Genomic DNA, 19,245 nt, shown 5'->3' with positions numbered 1-19,245 from the left:
ATCCCCTCTGCTCCTGTGTTTAAAAAATGATTCATTACATGCGAGCCCGCCTCGCTTTCCCCTGCACCAGCTCTCCTCAGGGGAGCCATTACCGCGCGCTCCGCTGAGCTCAGATTACCTGCCTCTGACCAAACTCCTGTTTGTTTTTACAGGTGCAGTACAGTGCGCAGAGAGCGCCCACCAGCCAGAACCAGCCGCGGAAGAAGAAGTGAGCTCGGCGGACGCGCCGGATGAAAGGCTGGTCTCTTTTTCAAGCATGGCACGATTCAGTCCACCTGACAAACAACGCTCCACTGCCAGCCGAACCCGTGACCCCGCGTACCCCGCCACGCCACCGTAACTCTGCCCCCTGCTGCGGAGGGGCAGTCAGCCGCTCTCTGGTTTGTGTGTTTGCCACCCCCCTGACAGGGGCTGTGAACTGCAGCCGCTATGAGGGCAGCACATGGTGCTGTCAATCACCAGCTTGGAGGTAAAGAAAAGAGAACATTGCGGGCCTCAGCCTTCATCTTTGGATATAATTTAGAGAAATAATGGAAGGTGTGGGGTTCAGCTTACCTGAGACCTCCAATGTTTTGCTTTTTTTTCTGCTTTTTTTGTTTAACTTTGGTATAACTGAGATATTTGCCTCCAGGTACAGCTAACACAGCCTTAAAAACACTCCAATAACGATATATTTAAGGAGAAAAATAACCTTGTTTGCACTGAATTGTACTATATTTTATTGTGATAATATACTGCTCAATCAGCTTTAAATTGACCTAAAACTCTGTATATAATTATGAATTAAATGTCTGCTCCTTCCAGCTACTTGGTTTCAGTAAATCTGTGCCGGTTATGTTTGATTCTTGTGATAGTGAAGTGTTGTATTGAATAAAGACGCTTGATCAGCTTCGGTTCTTGTGTTTCTCGCATTTTTTTCTTTTTTTTTTCTCAAAAACTGAACGTTAGTGAGAATGGATTACGCCGCTTCTTTACTTGAGTACACAGTAAACACATCTGATTACACAACACAGCCATTGAAAGAGAGCTCACACGCCGGCCACCGCTGTGCCTTGGTTACAGAGCTCACTTCAAAGCTGTGTGGCTCCAGCGTGCTTCCTAATGCATTGCTTTGTTTCCTTGTCACAATAACAGGGCCCAGATGAGAGAGAGACAGAGAGACAGAGAGACAGAGAGAGAGAGAGGGAGAGAGAGAGTGCATCTCACAGAGAGCACTCTCTCCAGCCTCAGCACTAAGAGCTTTATTTTTCACTAAACTCACCTGGCCCGTCTAATGGCTACATACATGTACCCTTTTTTTTCCATCTGTCTTCCCAAAATGTATTTGTGAATAACATGTATCACTTGACAGTTTCCTCTTACACATTTACAGAAAATAATCAATGAAAACTTTTATCACCTTTGGCAACATTTCAAACTAATAACATTGTTCTCAGAATGCTTCAAATGTCTTTCAGGTTGTAGAAAAGTGTCAAACACCTAAAACACGCATACTTTTAATTGACGTTGAACTGCGATGAATAATGGACCCCAGGAATGGAAGTTTTGCTCCAACTGGTCGGGGTACAGAGCATCACGGCCGGGTGCCCCCCTCCTCAAGAGTTGCACGCTGGTGAAAGAGCATCCATCTGTGCTTTGTGAAGAGTTTGATTGGCTCAGGGGGACCTGCTGGAGCCCCGGGCTATCTCTTTTGACAGGCTGATAGAGACATCACTGGGATCTCCCAGGAGCTGCCACCAGGGGTCCGTTTCAAAGTGAGAGGGTGTGGAGGTGACCCTGAGCTTCTGAGGAGCTAAATCCCACACACTGGTTGAAACCCTCCTACATTCTCGAATCCGCTGAGGCTGGCGAGGGTTTATGGTTTCGGCTGTGTGGAGAGGAAGGTTGGGGGACGTGCGAGGGATACAAGGAGATCACTGGCAGGACGTGATGAGTCCCCAAGAAGTGACGCCAATGAAGAATTAGTCGGCTGGTACGTTTAATCAACTCAATACATATACATAAACAACTATATAAAACACACACGCATATACTGTATATGGATGTATGTGTGTGTGTGTGTGTGTGTGAAAGACATTACAAGAGCTCCTTTGGGACTGTGTTTGTCTGCTTCCAAGCTGTCAAATCATTGAATCTGTGGCACCGAGGTTATGGACTTCGGTATTCACTGTGTCATTCATATTCAGAGCATTGTGCCCAAGACTTTGACAGGATTTCAACAATTGTTGATTGGACTTTTCATACCCCAGTGCACACTCATGCTGCCTACACATACAGCACAATACTGCAGGCGCACACGTTTACACAGACACACACATGCGCAAGCCTCTCTTGGAAATGGTGTAATCATAGTTAAAGAATAATTCATCAGTGTATTTTCTCCTGGGACGGTGAGGCATCTCACCAGAGGAAGCCACTGTGCAATATGGTCCCCAAATGCAGCGGGGAAAGTCCCTGGATGTTTTACAAGTCTGCTAATGAACATTTCAGCCACACAGCAGTTAACATTGTCTGATCATATTTTTTTTTTCTCCAGTAGTTGTTGTTGTTGTGCATGGCACGGCAGTGATGTCTTCATCAGGCTGTCAAAAAGGAAGTGCCTGCAGCTGTGGCGGAACCCCCCCAGAGCCTGTCACACTCCTTGTTTCCATGGTAGTCCTTCAGGCAGCACCACAGGCAGGCTGTGTGCAAGGACCCATACAACCTGTTTTTTCAGCAGCCGCTTCTCTGATGTTCAGCCCCTGAGCGGGCGTCAAACTACCAAATGCACAGAGAGAGAACACTGCACCTTCTCTGTTGCGGTTCTCCCTGACGATTCAAAGAGATGCACGGAGGGAAAAAAAAAAAAAAAAAACTCCCTCATTTAAATAACCCACAGTTCTCACCGCCTCCTTAGTAATTGCTACATGTGCATTGCTGTTAAGGTTCTCTGACCTCCTCTCCAAGAGACCTAATGCACGCAGTAGGACAAAGTAACAAAAGCACCACTCATAGTTGACTTACATGTGTTAAAGCTCTTATGCATGTGTTATTCGGTCTCCTTGTACCACCTGAGAAGCAGGTCATGGAGATCAGTGGCTGCGCTTCAACTCCCAACTGGCCTAAATTAATGGTGCAGAGGTTACGGTCTGCCTCCAGACACAACCCTGACACCAATAAAGTGCAGGATTTGCTGAGCGTCGGCATCAGTAACAACGCTACGAGTGAAAGAACAAAGCTAAGTTATACTTTCGCCTGCTGTGTTTGAATTTTAGTCTCTATCGATGATAGCTGTAAATCATCATAAAACTGGCCTGATGTCTCTGAGTGGGAATAGGACTGAGATAACTGAGAGAAAAATGGTCACTAATAGCTCCTGTATTCAGGGCTCCAGTTTACTAATAATTAATTTTGCTGCCCGCAGTACACAATGGTGTTAAGATATGGCAATAGCCATAATTCTTTATAGCACCAAGAAACGAAGATGGCCTTTAAAAGCTGAAATTAAATCATTGGCCTTTAAAAGCATCTCTCTGAGGGGCATGCTGCATTAATAAATTCAACTGATTCTGCCTTAATATTATTCAGAGTGCATTAAAATGAGGACAACAGCTGGGATCACGGCCAGTCTCGAGAGCATTGCTTGGGCCAATGAGTGCCGGCGAGATGCAAAGCATGTCTAAGAGCAGCCCTCAATTGCGGACGGGAGGTTATGCAAGGGGTCGGTATTACAGGTGCTGCCCTGACAGTTTCTGTTCCCAGATCAGAGGTTGTTTGGTAGCGACACTGACCACAAGACAGCTACTGCCTTCCTCACAAACAACGTGACACCCCGCCACCCAGCCAATCAGTCCCGCCGCTGCCAGAATCGTGATAGTACTGCTTATGAAAACTGTCAAATTATTACGCTTTATTCATTTATCTTTTTTTCCACTTAGCCTATTAAATAGTTAAAAGGCTTATTATGTTCTGATGAAAAATACTAAAGACTGGAACAGGTATGTTACAACCAAAAACGTAATAACGGCCAATAACGTAATAACTGCCTATTATGTAATAATTTTGGCCATTTCAAATGTAATAAAGCCAATAGTGTAATAATGTGCCAATAATGTAATAAAACTTTTGAGCCAATAACGTAATAACTTTTTGCCGATAATGTAATAAGGCATTACATTATTGGCTGGTTATTACGTTATTGGCCATGTATTAAAAAAAACCTTTCATAATGTAATGCCTTATTACATTATCGGCAAAAGGTTATTACGTTATTGACTCAAAAGTTTTATTACATTATTGGCACATTATTACACTATTGGCTTTATTACATTTGAAATGGCCAAAATTATTACATTATTGGAAGTTATTACGTTATTGGCCGTTATTACATTTTTGGTTATAACAAGGTAGGGAAATAAAAACAGAACCTCACCAGGAAAAGGAAAGTAAATAAAATCTTCTGCCTTCAAACTTCAGGTATTACATCAGTGCTCTACAGTTAGCACAGACACACACACAAGGAAACAATGCAAAGAATAAATGAATTACATATTTCATACTAATTGCCGGTGATATGATGCAATGTGACTCTCAGTCTCCAGAGAAAGGTGCACCATATTTTGTTTGATGAGTCTGCAAAAGCCACCGCTACTCTCACAACTAACCTCTGGGGAGTCAGGTATCATTAGAGATATGAACATATCCGCTTTCTTCATGTCCCGGTGAAAGAAGGGTGCTGGCGCAGGGGTGAATACGCAAGTCTTCAATATTAATAGCCTTTCATCAAGGACACAATTAGGACGTCCCTATTTGACACATTCTATAGGCTCGGATTGAATATGAATATCTGGTCCCAGGGAAGGGACCACAGGCTGAATAACAAAGTGGACTGAAAAGCAGAATGAAGAATGCACGACGTGACAAGTGGCCAGTTGATGTGTTTTGATTCAATAGGAATTTAAAAGAAGCTGGAAACGTATAACACCATTAGAGCGGTTTATAATTCACTGCCCAGGGCAAGTTATATATTTATCCAAATTAGCATGGATTCCACAATACGAGCACGTAAATGCAAGAGAGAATACTTTACATTCATCGCATACATTTGTATAAATATCACTCCTCACACTTAGGGAATACATAGACGTGTTTAAAATGTTCAGTCCTTTTTTTTCTTTAGACTTAAAAATAACAAGAATATTAATTGGGGCACAACACCGGTCATGGATCAGTCAGAGGTTCACGAGGAGCAGGTTTGATTAGTGAGTTCAGTTTAGTATATGTAATTTTCCACACCAGAGGTTTGCGTCTCTGCCTGCAATGCAGAGGTGCGAGGAGGGCAGTGGTGAAGTGAGGAGACTAATCGCAAGCGCATCACCCCTGAGCACCGTCTCCTCCGAGCTCTGTCACATTATGACACCGTGGAGTCATGTAGAACACAAGCACAGTTAGGCCCATTAACCACAGTGGCTAATTATCGGCTCCTACGAGGTCTTCGGGCTCCAAGGCAATATATGCTCTTGTTTCTGATTAAAAGCAAAAATGCATTTGGAAAAAAAAAAAAACAGGATCAATTACAGTGAGCCAGAAAAGATAACAGCCCTGTACCAGAATAATTAGACTGGGCGTTTCATCGGAACCGCTTATTCTGTGATGAAGGTTTAAAGAGTCCAGTGGCAGAAACACCACAACTGTGTTTGTTTTATTTATGATGCTGCAGTGTCACCCACTGGGGCCCAATTAGCTCACGACGGCTGCTTCGGAAAGCTTCTCTCAGCTCCTGTTTTGACAGGAAATGAAAGCTTCACTTGCCTCTATCTTTCTATTGACCTGTGGGTTTCAACCTGATATGGGCAGACTGACTAGAGCACTGGCTCGAACACGCCCCCTTCAACCTGAACCTTCACTTTTCTTTTTTTTTTTTTTTTTTCTCCGTTTTTGGACATCTGCCTACAGTACATGTCATATGATCTAATTGCATCAACGGAAGAAGCAGCGGGGATACTGTGTGCCAAAAGTGTTTAGGCAACAAACTCACTTACAGTACGCCCCATCCTCTCCTGCTTTAGTTGAGTGCGAAGTCGGACTATCTATGCAGAAGCGTTCCCGGCACCTACACGGGGGAGCAGAGCCATAAGGAATGAGCCCGATTGCAATGTTGGCGTGAGGCCGTACACAAGCTCCAAACCGTTTGTCAAAGTAATTTTCTTAATTAAAGGTGATGTGTTCTGATTAAGATTATTTACCAATTTGCTTCCTTTCAGGCAGCAGAGGGTTTAAACTGGCCTCTGTGGATACAATGCATACATTTGATGACAAAAGAGAGACGTAAAGCAGTAAATGATCTTGTCAAGCTTTGATATGATATCATAAATAGGCCAGCCTTGGATTTTCACGGGACATGCACATTTTAGCAAGCTCTGCCTCTCCTTTCAGTCCTAATAACAACCATCCTTAAAATGACTGTAATAGGAATCCTTCACACCTTCCTCTTTTCTCCAGAAGAACAATGTGTGCTTCATACAAACCTCGAACCACTACGCACACACACTCACAAGCAGACACACACACATACACACACACACATACACACACACACATACACGGTTTATTGGTTTCAATAGACAAATGAAAAAGAATGGTCCTTTAAGCAAGCAGCAAGAGACCAATTAGCAAGTATCTCTATTCACTTTCTCCATATCTGTACTTAAAGAGTGTGAGGAAAGAGCAAGGTTTGGTAGGAGGAGTTTGAGCCGCACAGACAGGAAGAGAGAAAACAAAGCCATCATCTCCCAGTACTTGCCTCCCCCCTCTCCCCTCTCCTCTGCAGCTCCAATTACTGGCTTCTCTCCCTGCCATCAGTATGCAGCAGGGCCGCTCCTCTCCTCCACTTGCCCCAGGCCATTGAATACGTTACCTCCGCTATGGGGCTCAGGGCTCAGGGGCACGGTGCCCCCTAACCCCCTGGATAATTTGGGATTCCTGCTCCTGCCTTGGAGAGCTGAAAACAAATAAAACACCCAGATAAATAAAGAAATAAGGTTGCCTCGCAAATATCCAGAGATCTACTGATTTATTGATTTGTTCATTCCTCCACTTATTATTTGTAAATCATTACTGATCCACAGCCACCCACACCACCATCCCAAACCCACACGAGAGGAAAGGAATGCACTTGAGGTAGGAAAAAGTTTTGGGGAATGTAATAAATAAAAAGTTTTCACTTTATTCCATGTATTCACATAATCAGGGAGTCACTAATTGCAAAAACATTTTTCTTAATGTTTTTGCAATTTTGACATGATCTTCAAGACAGGGAATAACCATCTCTGTTCTTTATAAATCCCCAAATCTGCACAATGCGCTGAAGGCGAGTCTGTAAAGCTCCTCCGACTCGACTGTCTTTTCTTTCCAATATCTCCATCTTTGTCCAGAGTTTAAGGTTTAAGTTCGCTTGCAGTCACAGTCCAAAGAATTCTTATTAAAACTCTTCAGCTTTTGTTCACTTTGCACACCACAGAGTTTTATATTTTAAGAATCTTTTTCGAAAGAAAAAAACAACAACTTTTCTCTGCCTGTGCGTCAGTTTTCGTACCAGAATGCGCACATGAATCTACTGGAAATAAATGCAAACCTCATGTGAAAGGAACAACAGAGTAAAACCGTGTTTTTGCCGCATGATTTGTGAATTAGTATCACGGCCTGTCCAGCGGGTTTTACAAACACCGCCATTGTAGTTCTCATGTAGTTCTATGGCTGCTCTGTTCACTTGCCTGCGAGCAGTTGCATTTTCCGCTCTTATGTGAAGAAGCTCACGACAGACTGAATTGTTTTGGAGACGTGTACGACGATGAAAAAAAATGGTGCCATGCAAAAGGAGATATTCTACTTCACTGCATAGCTCCAGGAGGTAAAAAAGGCCGAAACTGCAATATTAGCCACTGGAGCCAGCAAGCGATCCCATCACACCCAAACCGCGCCGCTCTTCTCATCGTGGCATCGATGCCTGTTTAATACGCTCCTCCAAAAACAGTTGGTGTAAACGATTACTACATTACTTAATGTAGCGCTGAATCGATTCTCAGATGTGTCTGTCCCTGCTTTCCAGAGAGCGCAGAAGGAGACAGTGAGCATGATAGAGCCAAAGGGGAAATTACGAGGCTATTAAGGAGACTCTGTTGTTACTCTTGGACTTTGCCAGTGGATGTATCTGCTGGCAGCGACTGGTCATGCATTGTTGAACCTTCACCATTCTAAATTGTGACACTGCCACACATAATGTTCACAAAAATCCACTATGATGTAATGTTAGGTGAGGTAATCCACTTACAATGATTAAGAGGCCCTGTAGTCGTCTTTCTTTCGTCATGGTGCGCCAGCAGATTCTAGTTTTAGATTCAAGGCTTTCTGAAGGTAATGAACCACAGCCATATAATGGCCCATGCATAGAAAAACGCTGTATTTGAAACAAACCACATACAAGGTGTAATTTGACAAGCTCATAAAGTATCATCTGCTTAAATGCCTTATGACAATGTAAGATTAATGACCGTCCATTCAGTGCTAAGCAGCAGAGGTAGAGGAGGCACCTGCTCCTCAAAGGGCAGCTCTAATCGTTCTCATCTGGACTCCCTGCTGACACACTAACCTGCTGTTCCTACAGAAAGGAGATCCTCAAACACTTTTGTGGGCCCACTGTATTAGTTTCCTAATGCAGCCCAGATGTGAAGTCCCCACTCTGCTATACATTCATTTTTTCCCCCCAGTGTTCTGCTTCATCTCATTCCCACCTGCCAGCTGACCTGAGGACCCAGGGCCCAGACTCTCATTTGGTTTGCCTCTCAAAGTAAAGTCCTGTTCTTTGAATTGCAACAATTTTTCCCTCCCTTTTCTCTTTTTTTTTTTTTTATCTCAGCCTGGAGGGTCTGTATTAAAATCAACATGCTATAGGGAGCACGGGAATCTTCCTGCTGTCACATCTTCACATTCCTTTTGTTGTCTTTACGGTCAGAGTTCCTTTGGCTAATAAGTGTTGCTACTTTCCTACGGACTAAAGTCAGTCAGCCTTTATCTGCTAAAAAAATGTATTTCTTTCACTCCAGTGTACATCAGGAGTAAATGAGTGAGTTGTGATCTTTGTGAGGGGTTCTCCTCTGATTTGATCATGCTGCAAATTTTGCACTTCTTTCAATGGAAAAAAAAAAAAGTTATCTTCAGGAGACTCTGTGTTTAAACAAAAAAGCTTTTTAAAACAGTGTCACTAGGATGATGAGCATTGCAGGTTACCCCTGACTGAAGACTTCTGCCTTAATTGGATTGCTGGGCTTCCCCAAGCTGATGGACATGCGTGTCTCTCAGGACCCTTGAGCGCCTTCCTCCACTTGATGGGCCCCAGTAAATAATCTCTCTCCTCTAAACGCTTACCGTTAATTGTGTTTTTTTTTTGTTTTTTTTTTCCCCCTCCTTCTAGTTGAGATGTGGTGGTGTGGGGTGTCGGGATGGGGGATAATTAAGACAATGCTTTTGTGCCTCACTTTATAGCGGGCGATCTCACTAGGGCAAAGGCAGGCGCCTCTTACTGGGAGACACTCACTGACAAGACCTGCCAATCAAGCCTGTCGAGCTCTCACTTTCCTAAGCGCTCTATTCCCTTTAGTCAATTTATTCCAACTACAGTTTTAAAATGTTGGGGATTAAGCAGCTAGCAAAACAAGAGCTAGTCTGTCGAAGGGAATCAGCGTTCCCCAGCCTGCGAGACCAACGCCTGTGTCAGCCCGTCTGAAGCTGCTCTCCCGGTGAAAGGTTTTATCTCAGAATTGATTTGACAGTGTTCATATTTCTGAGTGGAATTGTTCTTGTGAAATTAAAAGTGGCGCAGCGTAATTGTTTTGTTTCAAAAACACAAAAGAAAAACTGTCATATAATAGTAAAAAATGCTTTATATTTCTTTCATTTTCATGTCTTGGCCTGTTAAATGGAGAGTTGTAAATAAACCTTCTCCTCAATAGCCTGATCCTTTCTAAGCCTTCACATGCAGAGGACTATAAATATACAAACAGTCTTTGAATACACAGAGAGAGAGTACTTTTTGCTGGTCCTATACCTCGCCTGGAGGGCTTTGTCAAACTCTGCACCACTGTACAGATATACCATATAATATAATAACATAATCAAAGCAAAAATGCAATGTTACAGAAAAAAAAGAAAAATCCGGTATCTCTTTAAACTTGCGCCTCATCTATTAGACAGGCTGGAGAAAGGTGCCAGCAGCTATTCATGATGGAGCGGGAAAGCAGGTCATGGAGTCACGGCCGCTAAGAGCTGCTGTGCTATAGAGTGCCACTGACAGGCTCGTACAAGGCCGTGGCCTCATCTAGCTGCTACGCCAGAATTTAGGCTCTGACTGTGCTTTACTGTTGAGACACAGAAAAGATAGTTTTTGCACAAACAAAAGCAAATACCCGCATCCAGCAACCATGGCCACACAAACACATAAACAAATGTTTTCTAACAGCCCAGTCAATTAGAGTTTAAGATCTGTGTGTTTAAAATAGCATGTTTGACTTATTCTAGTGGAGCATTATTCCATTTAAGTTTGTGAAAAATGGATAGCCACCCGCCTAGCACTAAATGTGATATGGGAGTTAAGTAAATAGGAGAGTGGGTCTGATTTCCCCAGCAACCACAGCCACTCGTCACACATAGACAGGAAATGGACAACCACTTTGGGGAAATTCAATTGGGTTGTCGTCCACTGTGAAAAAAAATTGAATCATGAAGACATTTGAGGTGATTTAATGGTGTTAACATACGCACGGTGGAACTGCACAACTTGCACTGCACAGGGTTTGGATTATTAGGTTCGGTGTAAAATCAGTCACTTCTCCAGAGTCCATTTGACTAGGAGAAATGGATGAACATTAGCAGGAATTCTGAAAGTGTTCATTTAAGAAATAAACTAGTGATGGATTTCGCCTTGGGCAGTTGTAACAGTTGCCTGAAATGTGCTGGATCATAATTTTACTTTGTCTTTTTTTCAGACAAGTAATATTAGATCTTGACTCTTTTATTTCATTGTTTTTTTTTATGAAAGTTACCACGTATTAATATTTGATTGTTAGGTCAGCTGGGTTTTAGTGAGGCATTGTGCTTGAGGACATGAAGCTGCTTTTGTCTTTCCTTGATGTGAATGACCAGAAGGTGTGGTGCACTTGGCAACGCAGAACAAAAACAGCTAATGATGTCACCCAGGATTTTGATGTTGTTATTGGGAGTTATGCATGCTCTGCTGCCATCCTTCTGCATTCATCTTTGTTATGCATCTTAGCCAGAAAAATTACAACGCAAGGTTTCTTGGCTTACAATAAAGATTATGCATTTTAATCTCATTAATATACCACTTTCTCTGCAGCTCTGCTATCTGCTTTGGCAGAGAGCAGAAATGCCTGTGAATTGTTTTTTCTCTTCATTTCTTGTTCATATGTGCAACTATCTGACATTTTCTCTGTGCTGAGATTTGCAAAACATTACTGTGTTTAAACTATGAAAATGGGACATATTATGGGGGTGGGGGGGATGATCCGGGCATCCGAAATGACTATCAACTCAAAAACTCTGAAAAAATGCAATTCAATGAGCCGTTCAGATATGGATGGTTTAGTGCAAGCACAGATTTATATCTCAGTAGAACAGTCCTGTCTTGCCATTTAAACATTTTTTTTCCTTTTATCTCCACCCAACTTCACATGTTGCTCCATTTGCTGCACCTTGGAAGTGGGCAGCTCAAAGGAAGCAGCAAAGGAAGCCTGGAGGAAGCAGGAGAGGTGGAGTTGACCACTTTTGGTGGAGCTGTAAAGTCATGGTTTAAAAGGTAACTGTGTACTGCGTCCTTGATGTGTTTCAGCTAAAGTACATTCCGGACATTTGATTAAAACTTCAAGAAATTGTGTCAGCTTTTGAAATGGAAATAGCACCCAAAAGCACATTGTATGTGTATATATATATATATATATATATATATATATATATATATATATATATATATATATATATATATATATATATATATATATATATATATATATATATATATACATATACATATAATAGCCAGTAAAGAATATCAACGTACGTATGTCTCATATATGAGTAATGCCCAAAATTCACAAGTAACACATTTAATTCAAAGGTCCAGACTGTGTAGTACAGCCTTTATGTGCACAGTTGAAACAAGTGTGATGCAGAAGATTTCTAAAAAAACATGTACCACAATTAGCTGTAAAATGTCTCATTGGATTATCTGACTCGCTTATAATTTAATAAATTCTTATTGTTACTTGAAGAAACACTTACAAACACTATTGTGTTACTTATTATGTTACTTGTTAAAGGAAATCCCCAAATCAGTGTGCTACAATGCTGGTTTTTAGTATTGAAAATATTGAAAATAAGCTCTTTTCAGTGTAAAATGCTGTTTTCAAGACAAAAATGAATCATAAATATACAACAGAGAATCGCAAGCTTCCCCGACTGTTGCAGAGAGCAACGCGTCTGTTGCAGCGTGCGAGCCACCAGAAGGCTTTGCCGGGAGTTTTGTTCTGTAGACTTGAAGAAAACCAAAACTAAAAGACAAATGAATTAAATCCAGTCCATCTCCACTCACTGTTGTCAATTTGATGTTGACAAATGTTAAACACACAGTTTTGTCCTCATCACCAGCAGAGATATGAAAAATGGACATTCCTAAAGACTTCCTCATTAGCTGCGGAGAGCGTGGGAGTGCTGGTATCTGGAAACAAACTTTGGTCGACTATTTTTTTTTTCAAACTGCAACAACATCCTCCTCCCTGTGCGCCATGCACATGTCCTCTCACTCTGTGCATTATAACCCTGATGAGCTGACCACATCCTTGGAACACTTCACAAGATAAATAATTGAACTCTCAATAGCCCTTGATGGACAAAAATTGCTCCTCCAGCTGCCACTTCTTCTTTTGCTTTGTTCTCAAGAGCAACAACAACAAATGGGCCTTTGCAGAATCCCACACTAAGAAAACACATCTCGCAGTGATAACACATAAGAGCTGGGGTTGCATTACGCTCCTGCTCAGATGATTTGTGCCATTAGAGGTAGCCCATGTGTTGTGCAAATAGTAATAAAGAAACCTTCAAAAGAGATATGTGATCTTAAAAGAGTGTTTCATGCCGCCAGATGACTGATGCCTCTATCATCAGTTATGTATTACCAGCTAACTTGTCTTTTGAGCAATCGAGAGAGGAGGAGAAAGACAAAGGTTTCAGCGGCAGAGCGATTTGAACAATAGGTGGCAGTGTGCGACCACAGACGGCAGCTACAGTATCCTCAAGTTGTCTGAATCTAGTCTTGGCAGAGGAAGGCTTGAGGCTGTTCTGTGGATTTAATTAGACAGAAACAGATACTCACATGTTCATTTCTCAGCTGCCTCCCATCCATTTCTTTACAGTCTGTTGGGGAAAAATGCTTTATGGTCCAATTGCAACTTTAACTGTGAGCACAAAAAGAACCACACATTCATAGTGAAAAGCCAAGTGTTAAGACCTTGTTTCACACTTCCTAGAGGCAACCGTTACAGCAGGTAGAGCCGTAAGAATCCCAGACCAACTGTTAAAACACACAAAGGAAGGGGGCAAAGTTTTCCTTCACAGACAAAGAAAGTGTTTTTTTATGGAGTCTGGTGGTATTCTGCTGGCTGGAGACCGCACCCAGATGGATTCTGATATCAAAATGAACTGTATTATATTTTTCATTCCATCATTATTTTAAAACCTTTTCAAGTCTTAAATGTTCTGATTATCTATATTCTTAATAAGTCCAAAAAAATAAAAAATAAATGAGTAATATCTTTTAGTCTTCATATGGAACTGGGCTACGGCAACTTCATGTGTACAGGCATGACACAAAAAAAAAAAGAAAGAAAAAGGAACGTAACTGAGTCAGATTATTTATGCTGAGAAGGGGAAGAACAACATCTTGACTACGGTAGCTGAGGAAGTGCAGCGGCCTACCACTAACCTTCACATCCATATTAAAAGCAAGGTGTCAGTGCATGCAAATTAGAAGTAGCCGGGGTAAAGCACCGTTAATGAACCCAGCCACTGAACTCCATGCAGACGACTTCTACTAAGATAGGCTCGCCATAAATAGTCCATTTGGCTGAGAGCCAGAGGGAGAAGCTAAGGCAGAGTTACTAGCAGTAGGATAAGGCCTTTATTGTGTTATGACAGACAGAGGGGACGATCAGACAGGATAGAGATATGGGCTTTCCTTTCCAGATTAATTAAAGAAAGGATCAATTAACACTGATGAAAACCATGGCAGCATACTGACTAGCTGATAGGCCAATCAAGCCTTGAAATGCAGAGTAGTTGGCATGTTTTATCTCTCTCAAACTTAATTGCAATTTTCCAGAGGGAATGACGTGATCAAAATGGAGGGTTGAAATTAGCTCCACATGAATAAAGTATTCATTTGATGCATTTGTTCTGTGATTTCTGGACTAAGCATGTACTGTATTCATTCTGTTGTGCACACAGAGGTTTCTCTTTTTACGATTAAACCCTCTAATACTCACCTTTTTATGGACTGTAATTGTGAACGTGGTCTCACTCCAAAACATTAGCTTTTGCTGAGTAACAAAGTGGCGTGAATGAGGGGCATTTGCCTCACACCACCCAATCGCATCACATGACTTCCACACATGATCGTACAGCAGATGAAAAGCATAAAGATTTGAGGGCTTACTTAAACGTGGAGTTTACAAGGAAAAATAACGGCGTGGGATCATGCACGGGGGGCGGGGGGGCGACGAGGAAGTTTACTTGAGAAGCAGAGAGTTTGGTAAAGTGGCAATGACCTTTAACCTGTGTTAAATGTCACTTTTTATACCCCAAAACAGGGTTCACCTTTGAACAACAACAACAACAACAACAAAAAAGAACGTAACACTATTTGTGCAGCAAATCACTCGACTGGAAAAAGTTGTAAAATAACACAACAAAGTCCAGTCCTTTTGGTGGTCTTTAGAATGTTACCATGTGCTTGTTTTTAATAATTTATCCAGTTATTATAACAATATTAGCTGAGATTAAGCACACACACACACACACACATTGTTCATTACCTTGGGAACACAGCCCACCAAAAGCTCATTTCCTGTTGAGGAAGACTGCGCAACCCCGATTGACCCCAAGATATTCCCATTACCATGGGCCAATGTTTAAGGGAAAGCTTATTGAGCCACCTCAGCTGGAACACCCACCACTGATTTATGAGCAAGAGACTACACTGCTTTTAATGATTATCTCTTTATTTTGTTTTTGTCTCACAAATCAAATCAGGAACGAGGAACTATTGTTGAAAAAATACGAAGAAAAAAAAAAACATTCGAAGAACAAATCAAAAGAATCGTAGGATTTAACCCTTCCTCCTGCTGAGTAAAACAAAATTAGGGTAAAAATAAATGTAAGAAAAGAGAGTATTTCTTTTCACAATTCTCCTGAGGAGGTTTGTTTATTTTGAAGTGAATTTCCTCCTTAGTAGAAATTTCATTTTTCCAAGTCTTTTCAAATCTGTTTATATGCTGGAAGCAGGGTAAAAAGTGACAATGTGCTTGACTACCAATACAGTCTATGACTAATTAATCTAATCCCTGTCAGTCTTTAAACAGCATCCTGGTGGAATTCACTTTTTATTGCAAGAACAAGGCCCAAGCTGTAGATACCATAACCTCTCTGCATTTCCCCCCTTTTCTTTGCATGGCTATTATACACAACAAGAATCCTGAGATCTATCCATGTCGGTAATGCTGCTAGACGGAGGAGAAGCTTAAGTGAGTCTGTCATGGTAATTATGGTGGATAGTTGAGGACTATCAGGTCCTTAGTTCGCGTACTGCCAGTCTGATCTATCCTGCACATAAAGAGTCTCCTGTGTGCTTAGGGGGGGAAATTGAAAAGATGCACTTATCTACCTAATGACAATAGCTGAGACTAGTCACATGCATTGTATGACAGGGAAGGACTGTATTTGAGGTATCCGAATATTAGCATTTGTTAGCCATACTCTGCTGCTGTGTTTGACGCGTCAGAAATGTGGATACTTGTGCAAACAGCTAACTGTTTACAGCACTCGCCGTGAAACACGGCTGTCACTCATGTTACAATTCGGTCGTTTGAAAGCGGCAACCAACATCTCCCAGAACACACATGAAGCGGTTGTGCTTGTTTTCCTATTTCTGTCTGTCTGGCGACAGCTTTCCAAGCAGCATGATGCCCTCTTAACAGAAAACACTGAAAATCAACTTAGTGTTGCCTGTGGTATAGGACGGGGATTCAGGGACTTCTTGCTTTCTGATGTTAAATGAATGAAAAAAGAGAAGAAGAAAATGAAAGTTCCCTTGATGTCCACACTCAATGTGGGAAAGAGATGATTTTTCTAAATTCACGGTGATGGTTTTGCACCACATTATCTCAAGTGTACTAAGTTACTAAAACGAGGCAGTGGGACTCCATGAAACAAGAGAAAGCCAGTAATTGTAATGCATTTCTGCATGGATGTCTGTGGTGATGCAGAGCTGTTTTACAGTCATTTATCTGAAAATGGCAACATAATGTAATAACATTTGGGAAGCAACTGTTTTGATTGGGATGGGACAGTCTGCTGAGCTGCAGTTACATGCTGAAAACACAATATTAGAGTCCATCATTTGAGGTAACTAACAGGGTTCCAGTTTCAGGGTTTTGGGGAAATCAAATTAGTCTGCCAGACATCCAATTTGTGTTTTGGTTTAGTCAAATGTAGCTGCAGCGTAATGTGCTGGAGGCCACAAGAAGAGAGGGAAGTGGCTCATTTTCATTGCATAACATAAAAAAAAAATGTGAAGCTCTTGATGTGAAATGGAAACTTTTATTTTGCCGGGGAAGTAAATGACCTTTGATTGATGTACCGTCAATCTTGCAATCAAAAGGTTCAAACACAGCAAGCTGCTAAGCTTCCTTGCAATGAATAATACATTTCCATTAAAAAGGCTTATTAAAATAATTGTTGGTCGATAAACACGCAAGAGTGGAAGTTACCCTCCAAACATTCTGCAGGATTGCCGCGCGTCTGTGGTGAGCACATAGTTCCCCCGCAGCTAAATCATATCAGATGGACTATTGACAACATCCTGTCAATAGCTGAGCCCTTGGAGGGTTCGCGATTTGCACATTGACTGATTGACTGTTTCTTAATAGACACATAATTGGTGACAAAGACCTTCCAATGAAGTGTCATTTGCCAGAGCATTTGTGATAATTCACAGCCTGTCCCATTTTCCGTTGGACACAATCCCAAAGTGGAGCCTGTGATGATCAACATGAACCACTAGACAGTGTCACACTGACAAGGAAAAATCATAATACTGTATCTGAAGCATAGAGATATTGCTGAGCAGAAATCAGAATTGATACAAGAAAAACAAACCAGTTATGCAGGATTGAATATATAGACGGAGACTTGGGGGATGCATTATGGAGCTTGTGAAACTTTGACCTGATATAACATTATTCATTGGCAGTAATACAGCATGCCATTTCCTCTCATCCCAGACTGTGGGCCGTGTTGACGGATAGTAATTTCCACATGACACTTTTGTTTGCCTTATTTATCCGCTCTCCCTTCTGATATAACCAGTGCTGCCTTCATCAGGGAAGCTGTGCATTTAGATGTGTTAGTTTTGATTGCAATGAATTACATTTAATGAAGAAAAAAAAAGCGAGAAAGATGGAACACCCCCTTGGTCCTTCAGCATTTCATGACAGCACTGCTTTTCAAACAGCTGCTTTGAGCATTTTTAACATCTATTAATGCAGAATTACTCCAATTACAAGCCTTCTTTGTGCCACGGCCCCCTTCCGCTGCCTGTGTTAGATAGTGCGCACCTCTGGGAGCCAATCACAGCCTTCACATCCACTGGCAGCAGATGTAAGCAATTTACTTCTGATTTCTTCATATTCAGTGTGAGACGAGCTCCTGGTGACCCGCGACCCTGAAGCCTGCAGGATTCTAACCCTATCAAATTAAAGCTCTCTGCTCACTTATTCCCTAGCGCTCCTCTGGTGCTAAGCAGCCATCTCGCTGCATAGCAACGCCGATCGGGCGTGCTCACTCATACGCCCTGCCTCATCAGCTGCTATTAGGGAAAATATACAGTGCTCTAATTGGATGAGATTCAGCTAAGGAAGTGCAGTTAAAGGTCATTTTCTACCGTGTGCCTCCTGCTCTTCAGAATAATTTCTGTCTCCTCTGTCTTTGTGAGCTGTTAAACAATAGGGCCAAAGTTACAATCCTTTCTCTCCTTTCCTGACAGAGTGCCACAGGCCGTGATGAGCAGCAAGTCCCCTGAATCATGTAAACAACACAGCCAGAGACTGACTGATGAGCTCTGTGTCAACTACACATATCCTCTGCTGTCTCCCCCTCAAAAAGTCTTTGTACCTGTGTTATAACCTTGTCGTTAGCCAATTTCAGAAATTTGCAAAAGGTTAAGACCAAGCACCCACTATTCTAATTGGTAATCATTTTGCTGTATTTTTTTTTCCTCATGATATAAGTTTTCGAGCCTGCTTTGCTGAACAGTTGCTATAAAATAGTAAAAATTCTGAACAAACATTTGCAGAATGTTTTATCTCAGCTAATATTGTCACACCGTGGTTCAATAGCGGTTTAGCGTTGCGAGGGAGGATGGGAAACCCAAACAGGCACTGCAACTGTAGAACAGTAGCACAGAGCACAGCTTAAACAGTAAATCAGCATCAACACCCATCTGTCAACACTTTTCATAACTCCTGTTTTGAAGGTTCCCATCACTGAAGTATTTACATATAAACGCTGGCGTTTCCTGAAACTTAAAACCAAATATCTGCATCAGAACATTGGCAATGTGTCACAATTTGGATTTTTCTATTACTACACTTGAAATGCACTTTGCACACAATGGGCCTCATTCAGGAAATCTTCATAAATCTGTGAGGAGATTTGCACATAAATCGCCTCCTTGCTACAAATCTACTCCGGATTAAAGAACCCTGCATAAAACTCGGATTTGATCGTCGGAACATGTGTACATTTATGAATGACAATCGTTCACAAGCTGGCAGCGCACTCCCACTGCTCATTAATTAGCATAAACCCCCTGTAAGGGACCACCATAGAAGGGAGTGCAAAGGTGCATCCTCTACCTGCATGTCT

At 41.8% G+C, this 19,245-nt stretch overlaps 1 protein-coding gene across 2 annotated transcripts in view; it reads left to right on the top strand.

Annotated features, from left to right (window-relative positions):
* The window catches only part of mctp2a (multiple C2 domains, transmembrane 2a), a 29,739-nt gene extending 28,850 nt beyond the window's left edge, over positions 1 to 889 (top strand). For both annotated transcript variants that reach the window (XM_061721898.1, XM_061721897.1), the window contains exon 23: positions 153 to 889. In XM_061721898.1, the coding sequence (XP_061577882.1) occupies positions 153 to 212 (60 nt within the window). In that variant the 3' untranslated portion in view covers positions 213 to 889. The remainder of the gene's footprint in view (positions 1 to 152) is intronic.
* Positions 890 to 19,245: the final 18,356 nt, after the last annotated feature.

The sequence above is a fragment of the Cololabis saira genome, chromosome 5, assembly GCF_033807715.1.
Source record: "Cololabis saira isolate AMF1-May2022 chromosome 5, fColSai1.1, whole genome shotgun sequence".
Lineage (NCBI taxonomy): Eukaryota > Metazoa > Chordata > Actinopteri > Beloniformes > Belonidae > Cololabis > Cololabis saira.
Note: the sequence above shows the minus strand (reverse complement) of the source record. Positions and strands in the feature narration are given on the sequence as shown.